The 23690-nt window shown below is 35.9% G+C and overlaps 1 protein-coding gene across 3 annotated transcripts in view; it reads right to left on the minus strand.

The window, feature by feature from the left end:
• Nucleotides 1-23690, minus strand: part of TTBK2 (tau tubulin kinase 2) — a 100320-nt gene that overhangs the window by 16149 nt on the left and 60481 nt on the right. For 2 of the 3 annotated variants that reach the window (XM_076344690.1, XM_076344691.1), the window contains exons 7-14: nt 18196-18261; nt 17522-17614; nt 16396-16521; nt 13178-13335; nt 11378-11594; nt 9743-9954; nt 7937-8540; nt 2334-2582 (exon numbers count right to left, since the gene is read on the minus strand). In XM_076344690.1, coding sequence (XP_076200805.1) covers nt 2334-2582; nt 7937-8540; nt 9743-9954; nt 11378-11594; nt 13178-13335; nt 16396-16521; nt 17522-17614; nt 18196-18261 — 1725 coding nt within the window. The remainder of the gene's footprint in view (nt 1-2333; nt 2583-7936; nt 8541-9742; nt 9955-11377; nt 11595-13177; nt 13336-16395; nt 16522-17521; nt 17615-18195; nt 18262-23690) is intronic. The other variant, XM_076344692.1, reaches the window with a different exon arrangement.

Here is a 23690-nt window from a genome sequence, read left to right on the forward strand (position 1 = left end):
GAAAGAAAAAGGTTATGTTTCAAGAGGATTTGCTGTACAATTTGACCATGCTATAGAGGAAAAGGATGCTAACAGCACTCTGCCCCACTCTTCAGATTCAACTACAGTCAAAGAATTCATTCTGGTTTTTGTCAGCTCTAATGCTGCCAGACTCTTTTTTTATGCTGCAAGTTGAATAACTAAGGAGAGTTGAAGCAAAATACTCCAATTCTCTTCCATAATATACATATGGCAAGAGAGGAGTTCTCTTTATCAAACAAATAAAGGTAGTCCTACATCCTATACCATCTCTGCACTAGTGAGCAGAGAATATACAGAAATTTCATGACCTCCTCTATCTGACGTCAAACTAGAGGAAGGTGGGTTACAGTTCCTGAACCCTCACTCATCAACAATCAGGAAAGAAAATCCCTTTGCTTGATTTTAGGAACAAATGTATAATTTTTGATTTTTTCATAAGTGAAAATAAATTCAACAGCACAGATCCCTGACTTCTGCAATTTGTTAGTTATGAACACTGAACCAAATTGCAAACAGCAGGAAATACACAAAAATATATTCAGTACCAAATATTTATACAGAATAATATAGAATGACATTAAAATTCTTTTTAATATTTAACTGGAGAAAAGCTTTAGGTTATCAACATGCATATTCATCTTTCATGCTGCTGGAACTTCTGGCTTGCTAAGTACCTAACATTACTGCACTGTAGAAAAGAGAAGGACTTGCAAAAGTATTTCAGTTCTTCAGTGAGCCATAAAGTACACAAGGCCTTCATTGTTGGAATGAACTAAAGAACCACGTGGCTGTAGTTTCCATAGCAAATGAAAACCTGGAAGTTAAATTCTCAGTCAGGACTTTCAAAATCACAGCTTGAAAGGGAACACAGCAGTCATGGACTTACCAGGTAAAAAGAAGAGGCTGAGAATGCTACATATAATCCTCACTCCACTCAGTAGCAGCACCTGGCACAATACCAATTCTTTTTCACATGACAAGAAAGTATATCACTTTGCAGACCCTATTAATATTGCAGCTGTATTCATTTGTTGGGTACTAAGGAAGCCAGAGAAGACCCTCTGTGCCAACCTACTTTCTTTGAATATTGTTATCAGTTTGCTAATTATAGCTGCAATACATTCTGATTGGAAAATTTAAATCATAGATATACAGGCAAAAAAAAATTAGGTCATTTTGCACCCTGGGATAACAAACTAATCCTGAAAAATACTGAAGTTTAACTTTTAATGAGTTAATTTCTCCTAAGTCCTTTTCCCTAGTCAATACATCAGTCATCATGGAGAATGTGGTATTTTGGTATCTCATCAAGTTCACTACAATGAACATCTGGGAGCTACTGTTTGTCCGTTTCCATACATCAAGCGCAAAACTATTTTTTTATGTTCACATAAAAATCAGCCAGGAGTTGCAGGAAAAAAAACACTGCTTTTTGGGTTAACAGACAAAATACTGACGTAAGTACACTAGCTACTTTGTTTGCCTTGTTACCACTCACCACTGATCCTATGGAAGTTTGAAAGAAGCTAATGTTGATGGATTACTTTTAATATCAATACTCCTGTGCATGCTTCACTGAAAAATACGTTGGAAATAAAAAGGCAACACAAACTATAACCCAAATGAAATATTAATGGTAAAATGATGATGATGTGTTACGGTCTTATGCATTAATGCTATGTCATACTGCTTTACCAGTCAATGCAAGCTCACGCTGCTTTGCAAATCTCAGTATTTTTGTGACTAATACACAAATTATGGTTAACTTTAATTACAATTCTAAGCCTTCATCTTTTTCATATTGTAATGAAACTGGAAATACAAAACTATGAAAAGTCCACTTTCTCTAGTGACATTTTCCACTAGTTATCACCCCTGATAATCCCATCTTCGCTTTCTATACTGCAAGCAGTGGAACAATTCATTAATTGTTCATTCCCAAAGTAGCAATTTGACTATCTCTAGATCTTTTCTTCTCACATTAAAATCATTTAAGGTAGTCCAAATTTTAATATGTGTTCCCAATTCAAAATCCATCTGGTACTGATTACAGGAACACATTAAAAAAAAAAAAAAAAAAAAGAGAGAAGTGGGACGATATATCTTCCTCAGAGAGTATTCCTGACTCTGTTCCTGAACAAGATCCATTCTTATTCCCTAACCTGATCTTTCAAAATATTTTTTAGGATGTTGTGTATAACAGTATGACTAGCATATGCCTACTACCGGACTGTGCAGAGCAACTAAAAATTTTGAACTTTGCAGATGACTGCTACAGTGCAGTCACTTTCATGAAGACAAGGCTTATTCACCTGCTGAAGTTGTGCTTTTGAGATGCGAATGACAGGGGGGAACTTGTTGCCACAGGGAATGACAGGAAGCTGCCTACGACCAGTTGAGCGGGAGGAAGAGGAGTGGCTCTCAGCTGATTGACTCCTTGGTAAACCAGCCTCTTTCAGAGGGTCCGAGTGGATGGATAGATAGGCTATAGGGCTCATGGTGCGGAGGATGGGACTTGAAATTCTTGGAGTGGAGAAATGCAGCATATGAGATGAGTTGAGCTGTGAGAACAACATGGCAGGGAAGAAAATAAGGTTTAAAAATCAATATTTTAAAAATTCTTGTTTATGTCTTGCCTATATGCATTTTCTTAGAAGACCATATTCACAACTCCCTCACAGGCTAAAAGCTGATAATTTAAGAGGTATCTTAAGTCTAATCTTCACATTTTCCATTCATTTTTAAAAACCCAGTATCAAAATCAAAAGTGAGCATCCTTTCTTTAGCTGGCTCCTACCTTCAGTCAGTCAGTCAGTCAGTAACAGTCAGGGGCAAATTTAATAAACTAACACAGTCTGTTCCAAGGACATTGCATATACAAACTAGTTGATTGTTGACTGGCCCTTGCAAATGCTTAGCACATCCGTGCAACGACATTGTTTTCTGAGCTGACTATATTTTTAGCATATACACCCATTGCAGGCTTTACAAATGTGACTGTACAACTACGGCTATAGCAGCGTATACTAAAAACCGTAGCTGACAGGATTAATCAGTAAGATTAGTACTAAATAATTCTGATGAAATTTCTCAAATATGGGATTGAACTAGAAGGATACACTGGCCTGGAGAATCCATGAACAATTGCTTCATCTTGAACTACATCACTCAAGCATTTAGAAAAGGGGGGGGGGGGGGGGGGGGGGGAAAGAACCAAAAAAAAGAACAGAAACTGTAAAGTCAAAGTGTTCCAAACTAATAATTTTAGAGAAAGTACTTTTTCAAATTGGTTACTGATGATTCTAATAAACCTATAGCTTTGACATACAACTCTGAAAGCAACTGATTCTTTGCAAGACCTTTTCCAGCATTGAATAAATATCTGATGGTGACACATCTAAATACCTGTAGATCAGATTGATATATACAGTTCGCAAATCTTTGTTCCAAGTATATTTAGACAAAATCACGAAGAGTAGAGATATGGAAACTTTTTGCAAGCTTCATGAAGGTGATTTTCTGTTTCCTGCCATGGTATTTGCAATTCTAATCTGTATTCCTTGGAAACAGAGAGCACCGATCAAGCATTTCAGTTTCCAAGGAAAAGGTATTTTCAATTGTGTCAATCCTAAAGCTTCAGTTCCCATAACACGTAGCTGTCTCTCAACTGGAAAAAAATAGTATTTCCAGTGTCTCATAAAAGCAACAACTGAGGATAGAAGGTACATGAAAATTAAATTACTTAGAACTTGGAAATAAATAGAAATTTAAGAGCGAGTTTTTGATAAAACATAATAGTACCTCAATGTACAAAATACTAATTTCAGCAATATTTCTAAATAATAAAAGTAAGTAGATTCACACAGTCAAGCCTTTTCTATAACCATGCACATATATATATATATATATATATGGTATTAGGTTGTCAACCGAGTGTGACCAGAGTAAACTGTTGTTCAATTTAAACTGAAGATGAAAATGGAATTAGCTGTTACATATTGGATTACTTCAACTCCATTATTATTTCTTTGCAACATACATTTGCCAAGCAGATATTTCAGCAAAGTTTTGTGCATGCACTGTATGGAGTTCACTGCAATTCAATAAAAACACAGTAAATTAACAAGGCCATGGTTCAACAACACAGCAAGTCCAGCTTTAGGCTCTTAGTACCAGATCAAGGAAAAGAAAAATAGAGCTGTATGATGCAAAGTGCTGCTCCAGTATAAATTCACCATTAGTCTAGATCAGTTCAAATTCTTTTGACAGATTAACTTCATACCAGCAGATATTACAGCAAATCAGGTACTGTCTGTCCTCCTGCAGCCAAAGTCAACATAAAGCCATTATGAAAGCATAAAGTCAGCATATATACCCTAGCATGCTCTGAATAGTTCAACAGAAATGTGACCATGTGCCCATGACTGAGCCAGATCAAACTGGTATTTGCTGGTAGCACACAGAATCTGTATTACAACTGGAAAACCATGACTGATAACCCGAAAATTAGTTCTCCTACCTGCAGGTTTTTTTCATAATAGATAGCATAATTTGCTGTAATTTTTTATGCCTGAAACTTCCTCACCCCCAGGCCAATAATTTACATATTTTTCTCTCTTATTTTTTGAGTTCAGGTTTCCTTCCTGAACTGCTACAACTTTACACTCTTATTAGAATACTGATGCTGTGTGAAACAGGTAAGAAATTATATTATCATCAATTACAGGAAATGCACGTACACACACAATTTCAGGAAGAACATTTATCTACAAATGGAAGGACTGCAGACCAGCAACTTCTTCCCTTCAGGAGAAAATAAAATTATGGGTGAGTATATGAACCTTTAGTTTCTCATACAGAAACATCATTGCTCCTACTTACTACTTAAATAGTGAGCAATAAAGCCCTGAAAGAAATAAAGAAGAATCATCAAAGTAAAAATGAAAAATAAAAAAATACATAAAACAGGAAAACTGTTTTATTCATTCACCATTGAAGTAATTGCTTGCATATTTAACAAACCTATCAGAATAAGCTCAAAGAACATAATTCATCATACATTCTCCTGAGTGATAGTGAAGCAGGTCACTAGAAATCCATATGGGAGATATATTCATAAGCACGATGACCATGAATGCTGACATGTCCTAGAGTTTCAAACTGTTTGAGATGAGTAAACTGTTTTGAAAATTATATTAAGCTATTATACTACTATAATTTCAACATCTATTTTTAACCCCTTTTAGTAACACTTCAGTCATTTGATTTATGGTCCTAAACTTACATTCTTGGATCCAAGCCTGCTCATAGTAACTGGTGCAATATAATTAAATCAGCAGAAAAGTAAAAGACAACCCTTTGCCCATTATTTGTATTGTCAGGAAAGCGCTGCCTAAATAAAATGACTAAAGAACAAAAACATTTGATCCACAAACAAGGATTGCATTCAAAGAACAGTTTCCAGTGGTTAAATGCTTTGAGGGAGAAAGAAAAGGACTCTACCAAACAGCTCCCTAAGGTCACCAGGACTCTGGAATAGAGAGAACTACTGTATGAAGAGACATAATATATAGTCTCCCTGTGAAGTGACTAGGACACTCACCTATAAGAACAGCTAGTTTCTGGTACCCACCTCAAGGAAAATTTAAGTATCTTTTAATGAAGTGGAATACCATCAACGAAGGACAGAAAGAACAACTCACCCCAAATATCCTCCTGGGCTTTGTCTGGCTTTCAAGGGCTAATGAAGTAGATGGAATACTACCACAAATTGCCATCACAGTTGGAATAGACACATTGCATAGACACACTCTGTACCCAGTTTCTAAATCAGCCAAATAATTTTCTTTATTCCCAGTTCAGTTTATATTTTCAATTCCACATGATTCACCTTCGAAACAGCAAGTTCCTTCCTGCCATTCATCTTGCCCTCACAGAACTTCTTGCCCTTCCAGGATAATATAAACTATATTCATTTCCCCCATTTTTTAGTTCATGACAAATATCCCTTACCTGCTTGCAAAACCAAAGTAAAATATAATCTCACCCCAGTGTCTACTTCAACCAGTATTTCTTCCAATACATCCTATAATTAATTGACCTTGTTTATAACTATTTCTGCTCCCCTGCTCAGAAGCTTCTTCCTTTCCAGATAAAGATATTGTCCATTACTTGCACTGTAGTATATGATAGTTATATCACCTCTACTTTCAGTTTTAAGTAAAATAGCTATTTCCCCAAAAAGAGCCAAGTTTGTATAAAGTGGGATAGTGTATTTGCATACAAAATTGCAAGCTGTTTTTTAATGGCTTTCGAAAAAAAGCCCACCTGATAATTAGTATTTTGTACAGGACTAAGTGTTGCTCTTTCTTGTCTGTTCTACTAAAATACAAAAATTGAACAACTGAAAACAACTGAGCAATTTAAATTAATTTTTCACCTTTACAAGTTTCTAGCCCATCAAAAACTCTTTCATGCAACTAATATTTCAACTTAAATCTCAAAAATCTTGTCATTTAACACAGTTCTGTATTTTGAATCATGCAAAATGAATCTTTTATAAACTACGTAACTCATGAAGTATGATATCTAAATATAATCTTGTATGAAAGATACCATCTTGCATTTTCCATGAGAACTTAGGTGTATTTGAAATTTTACTGTACAGCTATAGTTAATTACACTGAGTAGTTCATTTTCACCATAAAGGATATTCCACGCCTTATAATAAATGAGTGGTTGGTGACAAGTTTCTTTTTCTAATGAGCTGGCTGTAACTTTCATAAAAATTGGTGGTAATTGAAGAAGTACAGCCAGGTTTCTTGGCTCAAAGGAGCTTGAAAGAATTGTCCTTTATATCATAGATGACATAATATCTACTGAGAAAAGGGGAGAAATAAAACCAGGAGCTGATTCCCAATCATTTAACCATTAATCTCACTTCCTCCTTAAGTAAAGCCAAAGAAGTCTTTGTTTAGAATCAGTGACAGAGGAGAAAAAAAGTAAATGCTCAAAACCTGTGCAAATGAGAATTCTTTAGAAAAGATAGAGAAACACAAAAAGAAGAGGATGCAATGGAAGCAATCTGTCTTAGTGAAGAGAAAACTCTGGGAGCAAAGCAGTATTTGCAAAATTATCTTGGAAGTGAGAAGTAGCAACAATTTGTAAAAGCCAACAAGTTGTTTGTAAAAGAACCATTAGAAATTTCAGAAGAAACAGGAAGAAACAAAGGGAATTCCAAAAGAAAACACTACACCATGATGGTGAGAGCAAGTAACTCTGTTTCTTTAATTTCAGCCATTTAGGCTTTTCCTGGAAGCCTACTGTGCTACAGGAAACATTGTAGCACAGTATTTTACATATTCGTTGTAATTTTATGTTTATGTACTGCAAATATAATAAACATATATTTGCATGTGTATCTCTTACCGATTAGGAATCGCTGCGTAAGGAGCTTCTTTTTATATATATTTTTTTTTATATATATATATATATATATAAAAGAGACCTGCGTGACCACGGAGAGGACATGAGGAAGTGGGATGGAAAACCTACCTCAGCCTTATATATTTTATATAAATATATAAAGCCCTATTTATTTTATATAAAATATATATAATATATATTATATATAATATATATTTTATATATATAATATATATATATATTTTTTTTTTTAATTGAGGCCAGTTTTGTGGCTCATACCTGCAGAACTAATAGCCACTTCCATAGGAGAATGTAAACACTCATGTAACAGAACATGGAAGATCATTCCTCAAGAATCAAGTCCCATATCTGACGAAACTAGGAATTTCTGCTACACTATTGTATTTTAGTCATTGCCTTTTCCCTTACTATCTCCTCATATAATTCTGAATGAAGAGAGGTTCAATAAAACAGTGACCGTTTCTCTTACCGGAGTGATTGCTCCTTCTGCTTGAGCTTCCATAGGACTTGTAGGGGTGGCTGCAAGAAGCTGTCCAGCAGCTCCGGACAGAAGTTCCAATTTATCTGTAAGCTGTTCAGAAGCAGCAGGATGACACTCCATGGCTAGAACAAACTCCACCCCTGAGGTTTGGTTCTTGGCATGGACACTGCTTCCTGCCCAACTACCCTGTCTGGGCTGCTCTTCTGGAGGGGTCTCCTCTAGAACTTGTAGTACCTCCGGCTCTTCATCTGAGGGACTTCCAGTCGCTTTGTGCCCTAAAGCCTCATTTGTCCTGAAGTCCTGCAAGTCCCGTTCCTTATCTATAATCACCCATTCCTTAGAATCAACCTCCTGCCTGCAGGAGCTTAAGTTGACAGCTACAAATCCATTGCTAACACCACCATCAACATGTTCTGGAGAACTAGCTGACACAGGCTTTGAAGCGTCTGGAAGATATTCTTCATCATAGTGCCAAACATGGTCCATGCGGGCAGTCACAGGAGCAGGAATGGGTGTTTTCTGAGAAAGAGGAGGAACAGCAGCAACAGGAGTCTCTGCCGCAGCATTCAAGTCTTTCTGCATCTTCTCCAAACTTAAGAAAAGAAGTTAATATCTGAATTAGTTAAGAATTAATTAAATAATGTAAGCTACATTTGAGTTTTTTCAGGAAAGGAAAACTAGATTTATATAAAAATTTGTTGTCATATTTTAGAACAATCTACAATGGTTGAAAGATCCACAATTTGAGACAAATAAAACTGATGTCAAGTAAAAATGGGCAGATGGTCTTAGAAATTCGCACATATTGTATGTGTAATTGTAATGTATCATATTGTATTGTAAATGTAATACCAGAAGGGAGAATAGTAAGTGGATACCAACTCAGCGGTGAGGCTACCACCAAATGTCCACTGTACTTAATTTATGCTACAAAGCAGAGACTCAAAGCAGAACAGAAGAAACAGATGTCTCCAGCAGCAGTTGTTAGATGCTTTCAAGAAGAATGTTATTGATTGTTTTGATTGATTCCTTATTTATGCTTTGCATAACTTGCTTCATCAAACAAATTCACATTCCTAACCCCCCTATGATGTATTTAGAAGGATTTTGCCACTGTCAGCATCTCAGCTGTCTTCTGCTGTCCCCACTCAGCCTCTGCCTTTCAGTCAGATTTCACTGTGTCCTTCTTCCCTTATTCTTTCTACACCTAGGCAAATTGATTGAATCTATTCTCATACATCTGTCGCTTTTCTACCTTCAAATTCCATTTTAAGACCTTTGTCTTCTATCAAGATTTTTTTTATGTTGGTGCAACACCTTTGAGCATAACTAAACCTGCTGCATGCAGGTAGATTTCTAACTTTACTTCATAACTCCACTTCTTCTAAACTGTCCTTCTCATGTCATATAATCTAATCCCATGTTACCTCTATTGAGCACGTGATGTCACCATTCTTACTTAGGATGAGTTGTACTGACTGTCAAGAGTATCCCACTGAAGAAAAAGGTAATCAACATCAGGATTACACTACTAGGTCTTGAAATAAAAAATTCTCAAGTGTGGAAGTCCGACTTTAACTGTGTACTAGCACTAATCTTTTTTTAAAGAAGCTGCCAAGTGGTGAAAACCATTAATTGAGCAATATTATGAACATAGTAAATAGTTCGCTGTAGCTTGCATAAGCATAACTCAGCAGCTCCATTCCTGGTTTTCACACGGTAGAGGAAAGATGATAGTATCTTAACTACATATCCTGAAAAGATCTAAGCATAAAAATAAAATAATTTCTTTACCAGGTCTCAAGAAATTTGTCAGCATCTGGCTTTGACTCCAACGTCAGACGCTTCTCCAGTTCAAAGCTGTGAATTGAACGTAACTTCCGCACCAGTGGGACATCTCTGTCTAGCTGGGTGGTCTCTGAGCGAACACGAATTGGAGAACCAAGACTTGGTGCATTAAGCATTCCATTCACTGGCCCATGGCTGTTTTCTTCCTCTGTGGCAGCCTGTGGAAAAAGTAAGGTAAAAATGTAACTCACTAGGAGTGGCAAAACAGAGGAAGACAAGGTACTACATGGTGAATACCATCCAGGTTTTTAGCCAGTGACAGGCCAATTTGTATTTGGAATGGTCCTTAAGTTCATGCCATAGTTAAGGTAGTTTAGATATGCTTTTCAGCACACACCTACAAACAGACAAAATACTAGTAATATACTAGTTCTGGGTAGGTCTGAGAACAGGAGTCTCAAAAACCCAGTAATACACTTAAATTTACTCTGATATTTCACACCCATCTCTGAAATTTTCTTTAATAATAGTCTGAAACCTGGCACTTGGTAGCATCTTCAGTCTGCTTTACAGTCAAGTGCACTTATTAAAGAGAAGCTAGTTTCCAAGCTGTCTTTATGATTCCCTGGAGCATATAACATTGTTATATACTAAATCTAGTAGATATTTCTGCGATTTAGAACTATGTTTTAGTCCAACCGCATTCCATCTTGCATACTAACTGGACATGATTTAAAGCTGGGAAATCATGATCACCCTTAGTTTCAACAGGTATAACTAATAGAAAATGCCTTTGTTTAAACCAGAGCAATCTCCTTTCTCCCTCTGGTAACAAACAAACAAACAAACAAACAAACAAGCAAGCACATTTGAAAATAGTCACCATGCCTTATTCTTCCCACAACACGTATTTTTCTAGCAAACAAGAAGTAACAGCCTCAAAACTAGACAGCTCTCCTAGGTAAGGAACATTTCAGTAGCAGATCCCTCTTCATGTTCAAACCATTTTTATATCAAGAAACAGCGCTACATTTGTCCGAGTATGAAATGCTGTGATTGTGAGCAAGGGAGACAGGAACCACTTCTCTGAGACCACTTTTCAAAATTAAGCAGCATTCTCTTCTAAAGACTAGCCCATGAACCTCTTTGGATCAGTACAAAGGTATCATATCTTATGGAGACAAAAACATTAAGTGAATTAAATGAATACTGCCAATCACACTGTCAATCTGGCAATTGAAGAATAACATTAAAACGTTTTTTCTACATTCAGTGTCTAACTTCTACACATGCAAGATGCAGGAAATTTGCTTTGGTTTCATTCAGTGAGTAAGAATCAAAATCATGTCTGAAGAACATGAATATTAATAAACTACAAAGAATCTCAAATTATCAGCAATCTACTATTCATCATAAAGACCTGATAAAGTGACACAAGGCCCAAAAGCTTGTCTGCTTGTTCCAGTATATAAATCGCTCTAATAAAATGTGTTAGCTCTACCATAAATCTTGTTTTCTTAGACCATTCTAGCTAATCAATATTAGTAAGACTGCATTATTAATTACATCTTATGTGCACATAAGGATGTGAGGACAGGAAACTGTTTGAAGATGGTCTTCACCATGCAGATTTGTAAGTACCTTACAGACTCCTAGTTTTATCTTATTTCTATTTGCATCCATTTCTTCCCAAACATCTTTTTCCTGAGGACGCTGATGCCCAGGGGATCCAGGCAGTTTCTCTGGTGAGACACCAACTGGAATACCATTCTCTCCATCACTGAGCTGTTCATCAGGAAACACTTCATCTGTGTTTTCTCGCAGCAAATCTCCTGGGATAGGAGTGGCATTGGCAATTCTACAAAAGTTGTTTAAACAAAAAAAAAATTGGAAAGGTAAAAGTTTTGAGACTCTAATGTGTTTCTTGAAATTATTTTCTACTCTATTAAAAGAGAGAAACAAACAAAAAATTACAAGCAAAAGCATGCTTCTGTAGAAAACTAAATCTTGTAAATTATTTAATATAAAAACCCCTACTTCTTGGCTTTCACAATTTATGTTTCTGTAATTTAGGCACATAACAAAAGGTGTAAATCAAAACCCAATCATGTAAAAGCTGGTTTTTCGAATGTTTTCAAAGCAACTTTTGAGAAAATGTGTTAGAGATCAGGTCCAGGCTCAACTTCACTCCTGACTCTTCTACACATATTTTGCTATTCAAAAAACTTAATGGCAACTTTCATAATATAGTTTCCTTTTCCCCAAAATTTGGCAGAATAACAAAAGATACTGTGCGAGGAAGAGAGATCACTCAGCAAACTAAATGCAGTTTTAATCACTATTCTTATCAAAGTGCTATTTTGGTCCAATTACTGATAATCAAAACAAGCATAATGCTAACAAGACATTACATTTTAATTAAAGTTCTGTAGTCCCAGTGACTTGGGGCTAAATGGGGCTAAGGCTTAGCTCATCTGAAACTGAAGCAATGCTATTCCTAAAAAGTGAATGGTCAGAAGGTCAATTAAAAGCCATTCAGTCATTTACAGTCACTGAAATTGTTAACTGCAAACAAGACTATCAATAACTCCAGTGTGATGCTTAGTGTGATAATGGGGCTGAATCATATGCAAAATCCCTGTCTACTTCAGTGTGTTCAACAATGCACACCGTACACCTGTGTAATATTAACACCAGTTAATGTCTTGACTGACATTTATTTTCACACTTTTTTTTTAAATTACCTTGAAATACTGGGAATGTAATACATTCTACACGAATTTCTGGCATTTTTCAGCCTTACTACACTATCAAAACTCCCACGTCACAACCTTCGTCACTCTTAGATAAAAAGTTGATCTACTCAAGGCCTAGAACAGGCACAAAGTCTTCCTCCTCACCCATAAACACCTCTGTATTCTCCAATCCCCCGAGATGAGTATGGGTGTTATTAAACATGACATCTCGTCCAACTTACTTAATTACAGAAGGTCTCAAAGACCACATTAAATATTATTTTAAACATGACCAAAATCTATCTCCAAATTTCCTATAAAGATCCATTCATTTTTCAAAGTTATAAGGAAATTGCAGCTAGTAGTTTATTCCAAACTCACAGAAAACAATGGGTTTATTTCCAGGCAGTTAAACTCAGGATGCATCATTTAGTTTCACAAAATATGATTTAGCAAAGGATGGACTAGCAAATTTACATGCAACTTCCTGAGCTGCTATTTTTTTATTGCTATAAATTTAGGACTGCAGTGCTGATCTTTCAGGATAGTATAAACAGGAACCCTAAAAAGGGAAATACTTCAAATTCTCCCAGACCTCCATCCCTCTATTTATTCAACATCCTGCAGAAAAAACTTAAATTATGGAGATAATCTCCCTTTGGTACTCTGCGGCTGCTTTTTACGTGACCACAATGTGCATACATACCCAATTGCAGCCGGAGTAAGACGAGTGTGTAACTGAGGTGTGGTTGAAGTTGTTGTTGTTGTCAGAGAGCCATCAGTTCCACTCTTCTCCCAGTCAAAAGGGTCACTTTCAATAACCCCAAACGTTTTCATGCTGTTGTCAAACACAGACATGAGAAGCTAAAAATGAAGAACAAAGTTAATAAGCTTCATTTTTGTCTAAGAGACCAAGCAATTAAGAAATATCCTCCTGTAATACTTTAACATCTCTTCAAGATTTTGACTGACAATAATTTTCAAAAAAATGGACACAGTTCTTTATATTAACCATTTCTCATTTTCCAAGGTTTCAAAGTCAAGATATGCAAAATTCTGATTTAAAAAAAAAAAACAAACCACCAAAAAACCCACATCTGTGTTTTTATCAGTAAAGAGAGGCAAAGATATACCATAGGCTTCCCTAAAAAGACAGAAAGACACGCACAGAGGCATGACTACATTGCTGCAGAATAACATCCAATGGCTCTCCAGCAGAGGAAGATAAAAGAATATGTTCGGTAACACCATTAGAAACCAAGGAAATGAATGAGGAGTACGTAGGGAAGGATACTGATTTGCTAATTCACACATTTCTGTCATTTAGAACGACGTATCATTTACTTTATCTAATGCTGACATTCATCCCACAGAAATGTCACACTGGAAACTTTCCACCGTCATTTTATGCTATGAAAAAGCACCTAGAACAATTTGTGTCCATGACAGAGAAAGAAATTGCATCTACTTTCCTCTCCCTGTGAAAAAACTTTGTCTCATTCTAGTCACTGGTGGGAAGGCTGTGTCCATATCACATCATCTCTTACTCTGTAACATTTCTAAAATTAATCTCCCCCCCCCCAAAAGCTAAAACTTTAGTTTTCATTCTTTCGTCCAGTCTAGGATGCTGAAAATTTTTCTCTGGCCTCCTTTAAAAACACATATCCTTTGGCAACTTAAAACAGATGGGAAGTTTGGACCATTTTTCTTGTATAAAGTGGTCGTATCCATTTTATCCTTACTCTCAAGAACTTTTGGTGTGCCATCTATCCCAGTCAGTTCTGAAACCCTACTGAACTGCACAAAGCCATAGTTCACTCTCTGTCCCATACGTACTCTCCTTTATTCTCCTCTTCCTGTAAACCTTAAGCAGGCTCTCTTAAATCAATTTTAAGGCCATTCTCTGTTAAATCTTTTCTACAATTTCTGCTGTAATGCAAATACAAACTCAAATGCTCAATGATGTCAGGACGCTGAGGCAATGTGTGCATAAATACCTGAATAAAATAAACATATCTGACACTGCCAAATCAAACGTGGATTCTGGGCCTATGTCATGAACTTTTTAGACTGTAAACTCTTCAAAGCAGGGATCTTGACCATGTACATTCTTGTTCAGTGCCTAACCATACATATGAACAAAGAAGGATACATATTGAAGGTATGAATAGCATTGCTACAACAAATACTAGTTAAGAGAGACCAGAGCTTAAATTACCATGGAAAGTAAAGCGCTTTCTCACGGCTCTAAGTAAAACGACCCTGCTCTGGTCTATAGCACATGAGCAAGACCATGTCAGAAGGCTCAGGCTGCAGCTACGCAACTGCAAATGTTCCATGACCAACCAGAGGACTGTAGATTACTGGGTTGTCTCTATCATGGAGAAACTCTGTCCTGGTATCACGTTAATCCCTGAATGCATGTGATGTGTTAGACACAAGTAGACCACAGAAAAAGGTTTTGCAAAAATATGCCTGTGTATATGATTTATTGTTCAGGATATATAATGTAAATAAAAAACATATTTACCAGCCTACAATCAAGGTTTTTCTATGCAACATCAAAATTTCTGCAATCAGTAATTTTTACCATAGAAGAAAAAAATAAATCTGATTCATCTTTGTAACTAGGCACACAAAACACTCAGAACTTTCTTAATCATTTTCCTCACTGAATTGTAAACTATAAATTCCATGGAAATTTGTAATAGAAAAGGAAAAAAAATCAAGGTATTTATTTTTCAGGAACATTGAACATTTTCTGTATTTGTAGTAAGATTTTTTTACATTCAAATTTTTGCGCAAAAATTGATTTTTTTTGCAAATGTGCAGAAGAACATACCAGTACATTTAGAGACATTCACTTACTAACAGGAAATTAGTTATCCCCTGAGATTTTCAGTTCTTGTTTCGAATCTTATGTATCTTGACTTCTCCATTAATCTTACCAAGGAAAGCACAGGAATCATTCTTATCAAAGTTACAGTTCCAGAATTAGTCAGAATGATTTATTTATTTAGTCGTACCAATTCAGCTTGCACACCAGCAGAAAACCATTCCTTCTGGTTTTGCTGAGTCAGTGAGTTGAACAAACGCACAGAGGCAGACAGGTAATGCAAGTGGGAAGCTGACACGAATGTGTTTCTGGGAGCCAGAGGGAAGGCTCACAGGGACAACTTGTCGTGGTGTGATGTTAGATCAGTTCAACCTCTCCCACAGTTCGAGAGACTGAAAAAAACGCTCAGTCTCTCCCTCCCTGCTTTTCCTGAGCATTCCTCTGCTGCTTTCCACATACTGGTATAGAACAAAGTTCTATCTTTGAATTTTATTTATTGTTAAATCATGGGTCAACACTGAGTAAGACATATTCTACAGCATATCCTCTCGGCGCCTATCACCTTATCACTGAGCTGAGGCTGTCTATTTCAGCAGGCAATACTCTCTTAAACAAAGAAAAATGACTAGTTTTCTGGTGATTTCTGTAGGCGATACTTCAGTCTTAAAAACCCACCACGGCTGCATGTTGTGCTCTAGCTGTATATATTGTAGGTGCTGAGCTCCAGATTTTGGAAAACTGCCAGAATGACTATCACTGAGAAAACAATCTGATCGATTTAACTTAAGGAGCACCCACTAGAGGTTACAATAGTAGGATAGCACGCGAACCTAACAGAATACTGACTGCAAAGCAACTGTCAATTGCTTTTAGAAACTTAACTGCCTTACTCTTCCCAAATGGAAAAAAAGGACGTCTTTGAACCCAGAAGTTTTTGTGGCACTAGATGGTCATTAAAATAACTTTGTGGTGGCACAATCCATAATCACTACCAAGACTCCACAATGAAATCAAAGGAAATTGAAGATTAAATAGCATAAAATTCTGCTATTTAAAAATCAGAAAGACAAAATAGTAAAAATGTTTACCTGATAATCAGGCTTTGTAAAGTAATCTAAATTAGAAATGTGATCCAGAAAGATGTTGAATTCTTGAGGAAGATGTTTCAACATAAGTCTGTGCTCGTACCTTTCTTTAATGGAGCCCACTTGCTCCTAGGAGTAGATAACACAAACATTAACACGCCTTCATTTTCTGCTAGAACATATTCACCTTGTATCTTACAGACATTCAATACGCTACTGGCCAGAAAGATGGGTAAGTACATTACACTAAATAGTACTGAGGAAGGCCATTCTACATCAGATAGCAAGATAAGAGATTCTGTCATTGCCCTCAGTACACATGCAAAATAATGTACAAACTTCAGATTCAGTATGAAATGTCATTTAATTTTCTGCTGTGTTTAATGCTGCCTGATATCAAGGACTGTCATTAGACACCAAACCCTTGTAAAAAGCATGTTTTAAAGATTTAAATACCCTGCTACATCATCTGAAGTTCAGTCACTTTTTGGTGTATATTTGGTCATCACAGTATACTGCGTAAGATGAGTAAATCCTGTTCAGTGTAAGATGAGTAAATCAAAACCAAAAAAGAGACACTACCTATATACCACGTTGTCATCTACCAATGCATAAACCACATCAGAGAGTAACTTTGTTTCAATCTTATTTCAAAAGAAGTTGAAAGAAGTAGTAATAGGCTAATTAGACATTGTTTCTTCGCATACCTCACCTATGATATATGACTAAAGGCACTACTGCATATTGACCGATTCACTTCTGTTCATCAGCAAATAAGAAATGCCCATTTCACAAATAATCAAAATAGATAAGAAATTCTAAATGTATGATAGGTGAAATCAGAAAGTACTCAAGTGAAAACAGGAAAATGAAATAAGTGGCATATATACACTTACTTTTGCCTTTTAATACATTTGCAAACTAGAAGCACAATCCACGTCCTGCCTAGAACAGTTCATAAAACTTGATTGCTTTTTATACCATAACACTAGCAATGAGAACTAACACTAGAAAACACTGGAAAATGTAATGTCAAAATTAATGAACCAGTGATTCTTAGTGGAATCTTTATCACAGCATTCGCTTGCAAAAACTCCCTCATGCTCTTTGGTTTCACTTTTAGGTTTACCTTATCTTTTATTTTTCTCCAAGGCAGTTGCCCAACCACAAATTCCACCAACATGTAGAACAGGGACCAGAGGTCATCATGCCGACCCATTTCCTGTGAAAAAGAAATATTATTCTAATGCATCTTACAAATACCTGTAAGACAAAAGGGAAGATAGATTCTTTACTGCTCTGGAGACTTAAATTATTCTATATAAAAATAATCAACACTGCAAAACAAGTTTTTAAAATTAAATCCAGCAACTATTTTAAGTAGAAACATACAAGTAAGTTTCCATAGAAGACACAGAGAAACAAAACAGAAGTGGAAGTGTGTTAAAATAACATTGCAAATCTCTATACTGGAAGAGCTGTTTATTTAGATTTCTTTAGTCTATGATGTTAAGACGACATACTGGACATTATGTATTTTATAAAACTCAGTAACTTCACCTTTTTAATTTATTAACTTACAATACAATTGAACACCAAAGGTAACTATTAAAACCACTATTATTTCTACAAGAACTTTTTTACCCTCGACTACTGTGTATTATCCTTTCCCCAAATTTGTAAGTATTAATTTCTACATAATAAATACACACATAAGAATACAAAAAAGGAAATCATTAGGAACTGTGTTACTGACTGCTTTCAGCTACATGAGATGGATATGATATAGATTGGGATACTCACTCTGTTTCTATGAGCATTGATCGATGCGTATCGTACTGTTCCTCGAAAACCAGCGACAGCTCGGGGCTGTCAAAGAATAGAAAAAGAAGATTCTCATTGTCAGAGATAAACCCTGACTACTTAACTTGGCATCTACAAAGTGAGTATGGAGCCACAACAAATATCATTTGAGACTTTCTGTTTTGTTTCAATTTACCGTGTTTCTACAAGTTCTCAGTGGAAATCTAAGTAGGCACCACAAAGTGACATATGTCATAGTTTTTTAAACCATCTATTTATGTCAGTTTTTGCTTTCCACAGGCATGAAGTCCTGTTTACCTCAGCCCTCAAAAAAGCTATATGGCAGAACTATTCCTCTTTTTTCTCCAATAATGAAATTATTTCTTGGTTTTAACTATTAGAGGTTTGAGTTTTTAAATTCTGACAGGATCTAAACCATAATGATTTCTTCCACTTTGCTAAAATACACCAATATTATGTGGTATGAACAGACGACCAGCCATTTATTGAAATTGCTAGCAACATTTTCACAAATTATTTTCTGAACTAGCAAACCAATCAATTTTTTGAGAAATTCCAAAAGCAGGGAAAGCCACAGGTAAGTCTCAAAGCTGTGACTGAGCAATAAATAGCAAGGGCTGCACTATAGGCACCAATTAAAAATATTGCTTTCTTTTCTAGTTTCTGAATACCAGCATTTCCTCCCTGACACTCTAGATACTGTATGATCGTAAGTCAATTGGTGTTTTATAATCACAGAATATATTTTCCCATCCTTCTTTCCTTCAAATAAAATGTTACAAAAAGAATTATATAATTGATAATAGTCATAATTACTACATATTTACAATTAAAAAAAAAAAAACTGTGGTGTTATTACTTTGCCCAAGACAGATATCCAATCCATGCTACCCCCTTAATTAATCATTCTATACAGAGAGAACTGCCAGAACTGCTAAACTTGCTTTCTTTTACACAGTCTTATCTTCCCAATCAATAATTCTTTTTGTTTCCTCTAACAGTGAATGTGAGAAACTTGAATTATCTTCCTCACCTCTTACTTGTACTTAGGGGGGTATTGGTGATCTGTCTGCCTGCCCCAGACTCATGACAATTCTTAAAATTCTTAAATTTTAAAAAATTTTGCACAATACATTGAAAAGTCTGGTTTGATATATACACAAAGATAACCACAATACAAAATTATTACCCTATTAAGATAAAACACTTCAGTCTCTCCCCACCTATATATACAGGTATAATTTCCTCTTATCCACCAAGAGACGCTACACTGACAGCTATCATTTCAGTACGTCAGGAGCTGCCATTACTGTCAGTAACCTCATCAATTAAATCCAGCAGCATTATGCAGCAACATCTTTAAAAAGGATTCAACAGCCCATCTAATCAATGTCTGCTAGAGTGGTATGATGAGAGCTGAACCAGCGTTAGTTAAGGTGGAGAATATTTTCTAGGATGTTCTTAACATGAGCAGGTTCTCAGACAATATTCCATAAATCTTAGGTTTTGCATGTTGTCATAAAGTTTAAATGGTGCTTGGAACACATTTTGTGTTCAGGCAGGACAGACAATTGAGTTACTATCTTAAATCTTCTAAGTATGTCATATTCCATACCGAACTTTACTCTGAAATGAAGCATAACACTGTAGTTGCAGAAATTTCACAGTACCATGCAATTATAAAAAGAATAGCTCAAAATGCTTTGGAACTGCTAAATTTCAGGAGAAACTAATTTTTTCAAAAAAAGGACTTAAGTCTCCTTCTTAGTAGTTCTGAAGATTGACAAACCATCCAAGTAAGAATAACACAGCATTGCTGCCAAGACAATCAAAATACAGGTAAATTTCCAAAAAGATGCAGTTTGATGTATAGCACTTCTTCAGAAGGGCACTGAGAGCTTAACTTTAAAACACCCGGAAATATAAATTCAGTAAATCCCAAGAGCATAAAATTTCAGAAGATGAAACCAAATGCTTACTGTCTTCAGCCTCTGGTCTGAATGTTAAAAAGGAAGGACTATATTCAGTTTTACTAAGTTAAATATTTCCATTCTCCTGAGAATAATGAAAAATATGAAAACTAGGATGAAATGAGGCTTTTATTCCTAGGGTAACAACTTCAATTTCTACTTGATAACTAGCACAAAAACATTCCAGTTGCCTGACAAGGAAATAAAAAAAGAGTAAGAAATGACATATGGAATCTAAATTATCCCATCCAGTTTACAAAAACTAGCAATCTGACCTATCCAGTTCTGTCCTGGGGGAGTAAAGTCCATATGAGGAATTTCATTGTGTGCCAACTCAATTGCTTTTGAATGTTAAAGTCACTGCCATTCTTAGACATTCCAATGAAATTATTTGCCCTAAGATGATTTCAATTATCTGAGAATCACCTGGCTGGGGGGGCGGGGGGGGGGAGCATGAATACTGTTTCTATATATTAGCTTATCATGAAATGAATTCTGAATTCTTTACCCCAGCAAGGATATCTAAACCCTTTTACAATCTCTTGCCTTAAGGTATAGTTTGTATAAATCTGACTTAAGAGCATCTGTAACTCTGTTACATTTTAAGACACAATGAAATACCTTTTTGTAATGCAGCTGGTCACTATTTAATAGTGGTATTACAATGCCACACAACAACAATAAATTAATTCTATTATGTCACTAACAACATCAATGATGGCTCTGATAGCTCAAATCAAGTTTGCCCAATTCAGAATAGCATTTATAGACTTCTGAGCATTTGCAAAACTTCTGAAACTGTTTCAGAGCTCTTTATGTGTCTCACAATGGCTCATGTAGTAAAAGAGAAATATTACAGACAATAATAGCAACTTCCTGAATGATTCACCACATTTTTTCGAATAAAATACCCCTCTGCTATTACTGATCATCTTACTTTGTTTTTAGACACCTCCATATTTCTCCTACCTGAGCTCACTTGCCACCAATTGGGAAAAAAAAAAAAAGCCTTGCAGAAACATTGTTTATAGTATTGTCTTCTAGATGCCTTATCTAAGAAAGCTGCTACCTGCAGCAATTGAGCTTCCTTAAAGCAAAGTAGATTTCCTTGTTGAGAAAAAAAGCTTAATAGGTCCATTTTTTTCCGTCATTACAGGTGACCTATTAATACAACCAACAGAATAACAGAATCTATGGCAGTTTTGGAGCATACACCTGTAAAGGGCATTTGTACTAAAGAGACGGTGAATTGTACATTTGAATACACCTGTGAATTCCACTGACACCCTTGATTAAAATGGAGCACATCTATGTTCCTTTCCATGACAAATGCCATAATCAACATTCTTCTGTTTTTTCACTTGAAATTTAGTGGGGGGGGTTTCTTATCAGTCAGAGACTAGGAGCAACCACCACATCCAGGTGCTGTCTCAATTGCGGGGATCCATTAACAGTCCACTCAGCAGTGGATTCCATTCTTCAGCTCTTCCACATTTAACAGTTTTATTTAGCTTGCATTCATTTCTATTTATTTATTGTAACTATTGTTATGTTTTTTCTTCAGACAGAGTAAGAACACTTTTGAAATAGACAACACTCAAATTGGCACAGGAAGAAATGGGAAATTAGGGAAGAGTTCTTAGATTCTAGAGTCATACTTTCTGCAGAAAAAAGAATTCCTACAAAACTTTGCCTTAAATCCCAGGTATTAAATTAGTGGTAATGGCCATACAGATCACATGATTTAGTTCTTTTATTAGAATAAGGGATATAATTTTTAAGAAGGCTAGAGTTCTTCCATACTTATATTTGACACAAAACATACTTCGCAAGTCTCCTACAAAACTGTAACTTGTTTGGATCAGTTTACATAAAAAAGTTTTTTCTAATAAAATTCGTTCAAGCAGTGATCTGGAAGTCAGAACTGTCTCAGATTTGATTACTATCACTAAACTCTACAAATGTAAGTTAAAATAAATTATTTTGTAGATACATGCATATGAAGCAAATCCAATGACTATGAAGAATTTTTCTACACATAAAGGTACTTTTTAATGTAACATCAGCTTTCTTTGGAGGTGGCCCTGCCCTGGAAACACACGACAATGTCTTAAATAAACTACATGCAGGAAATTAGGAGTTCCTAGAAAAGTGAACTATTTCCTCTAAGCACACAGGTTTGCAGATTCCTGGGAGACACTATGCTTACAAACCTGTCTACGACTGCTGCTTCCTCGGAGGGGCTGTGGAGGAGGCAAATCACACTCCTTAGCTCAGTTTAATATCTCTAGATAAATGTTCTGGGTTTATTGCTCTGCGCAATGTTGGAAATGTTATGCAGAGCAAAACGTTAACTTTTTACTGCAGTCATGGAAACTAGATAATAAACATGAAAAAATAAAACAATAATGATTCTTTACTTTATATCTGACACACACCACGGTTCTTCCTATCAGTCAGGCAATGACTGAGAATTCTTAAGTGTCTTCAGATTTGGATTGAGAAACCAGCTCAAGCAGTGAACCCCAGCTCCTCAGTGCTGCCTCTACAGCAGAGTTCTAAAGCACATAGGGGTGTGGGTAAGAAGCAGCCACCTACATTACCTCTATTTCCCTTTGTTAAAGGCAGAATCCTCCTTTCTTATCTTTTCCCTTTAAAAAGTCAATTTCCTAGTTCTTTTACCCAACAGGAATATATTTTCAGGATTGGAACTATACACAGTTCCAATTCTTTGGAACCACTTTTCATACCAAATGGCTTCAACAATTCACATTCGCAGCTCCCCTTTTTTGTGGATATAGGCTTTGCAATCTAATTTAACGCCTAGCATGTGTTAGCACCCATTTAAAGTAAATGAAAATTTCAGGAATCATCTGGGTAAGGAAAGATCAAGCAGTTGAAATACAATTGCCATTACAATTTATTATACATCTCAATTAGTTTTCACTGTATATACAGTTCTTCAAACCCACACTTTTAGCTCTATATAAAAACCACATCAGACACTAATAACAGAATACTTGCACTTAGAACTCTTTTATCAACCCATCTCCTACCAGTTGTCAGTGTGATATATTATTTGGACTCAGATCTACCTAAACAAAAATTGTGATTTCCAAAAATTGAATGCAGCTGTCTGATCCTATGCTACCTAGTTCCAGCAGAAGCTGGGTAACAAGCCAAGTTAACATCGTTTACAAGTTTACGATTAAATTTTGCTATTGTGGGTTCTAACAGACGTGGTGACAAATGAAAATTTAACTCCAACTGCCTGTGCTGTAAAGAGCATCACCATCTCTAAGACAGCAATATTTGATACATGAACCAGCTCCCGAGCTACTCAGTTTTCAATCTGGAGTATTTACTTAGCCAATGTGATGCACTAGCTGAAAATGGCAATCATTCCAAAGCTGATTCATGAGCAGACAAAAAGTCTGGTGGGCTGGAGGTGGTAACAACCTACTAAGTGTCTGTCACAAACCTGAACTTACTGCAGTGAAAAAT

The sequence above is a fragment of the Aptenodytes patagonicus genome, chromosome 7, assembly GCF_965638725.1.
Source record: "Aptenodytes patagonicus chromosome 7, bAptPat1.pri.cur, whole genome shotgun sequence".
NCBI classification, from domain to species: Eukaryota; Metazoa; Chordata; class Aves; order Sphenisciformes; family Spheniscidae; genus Aptenodytes; species Aptenodytes patagonicus.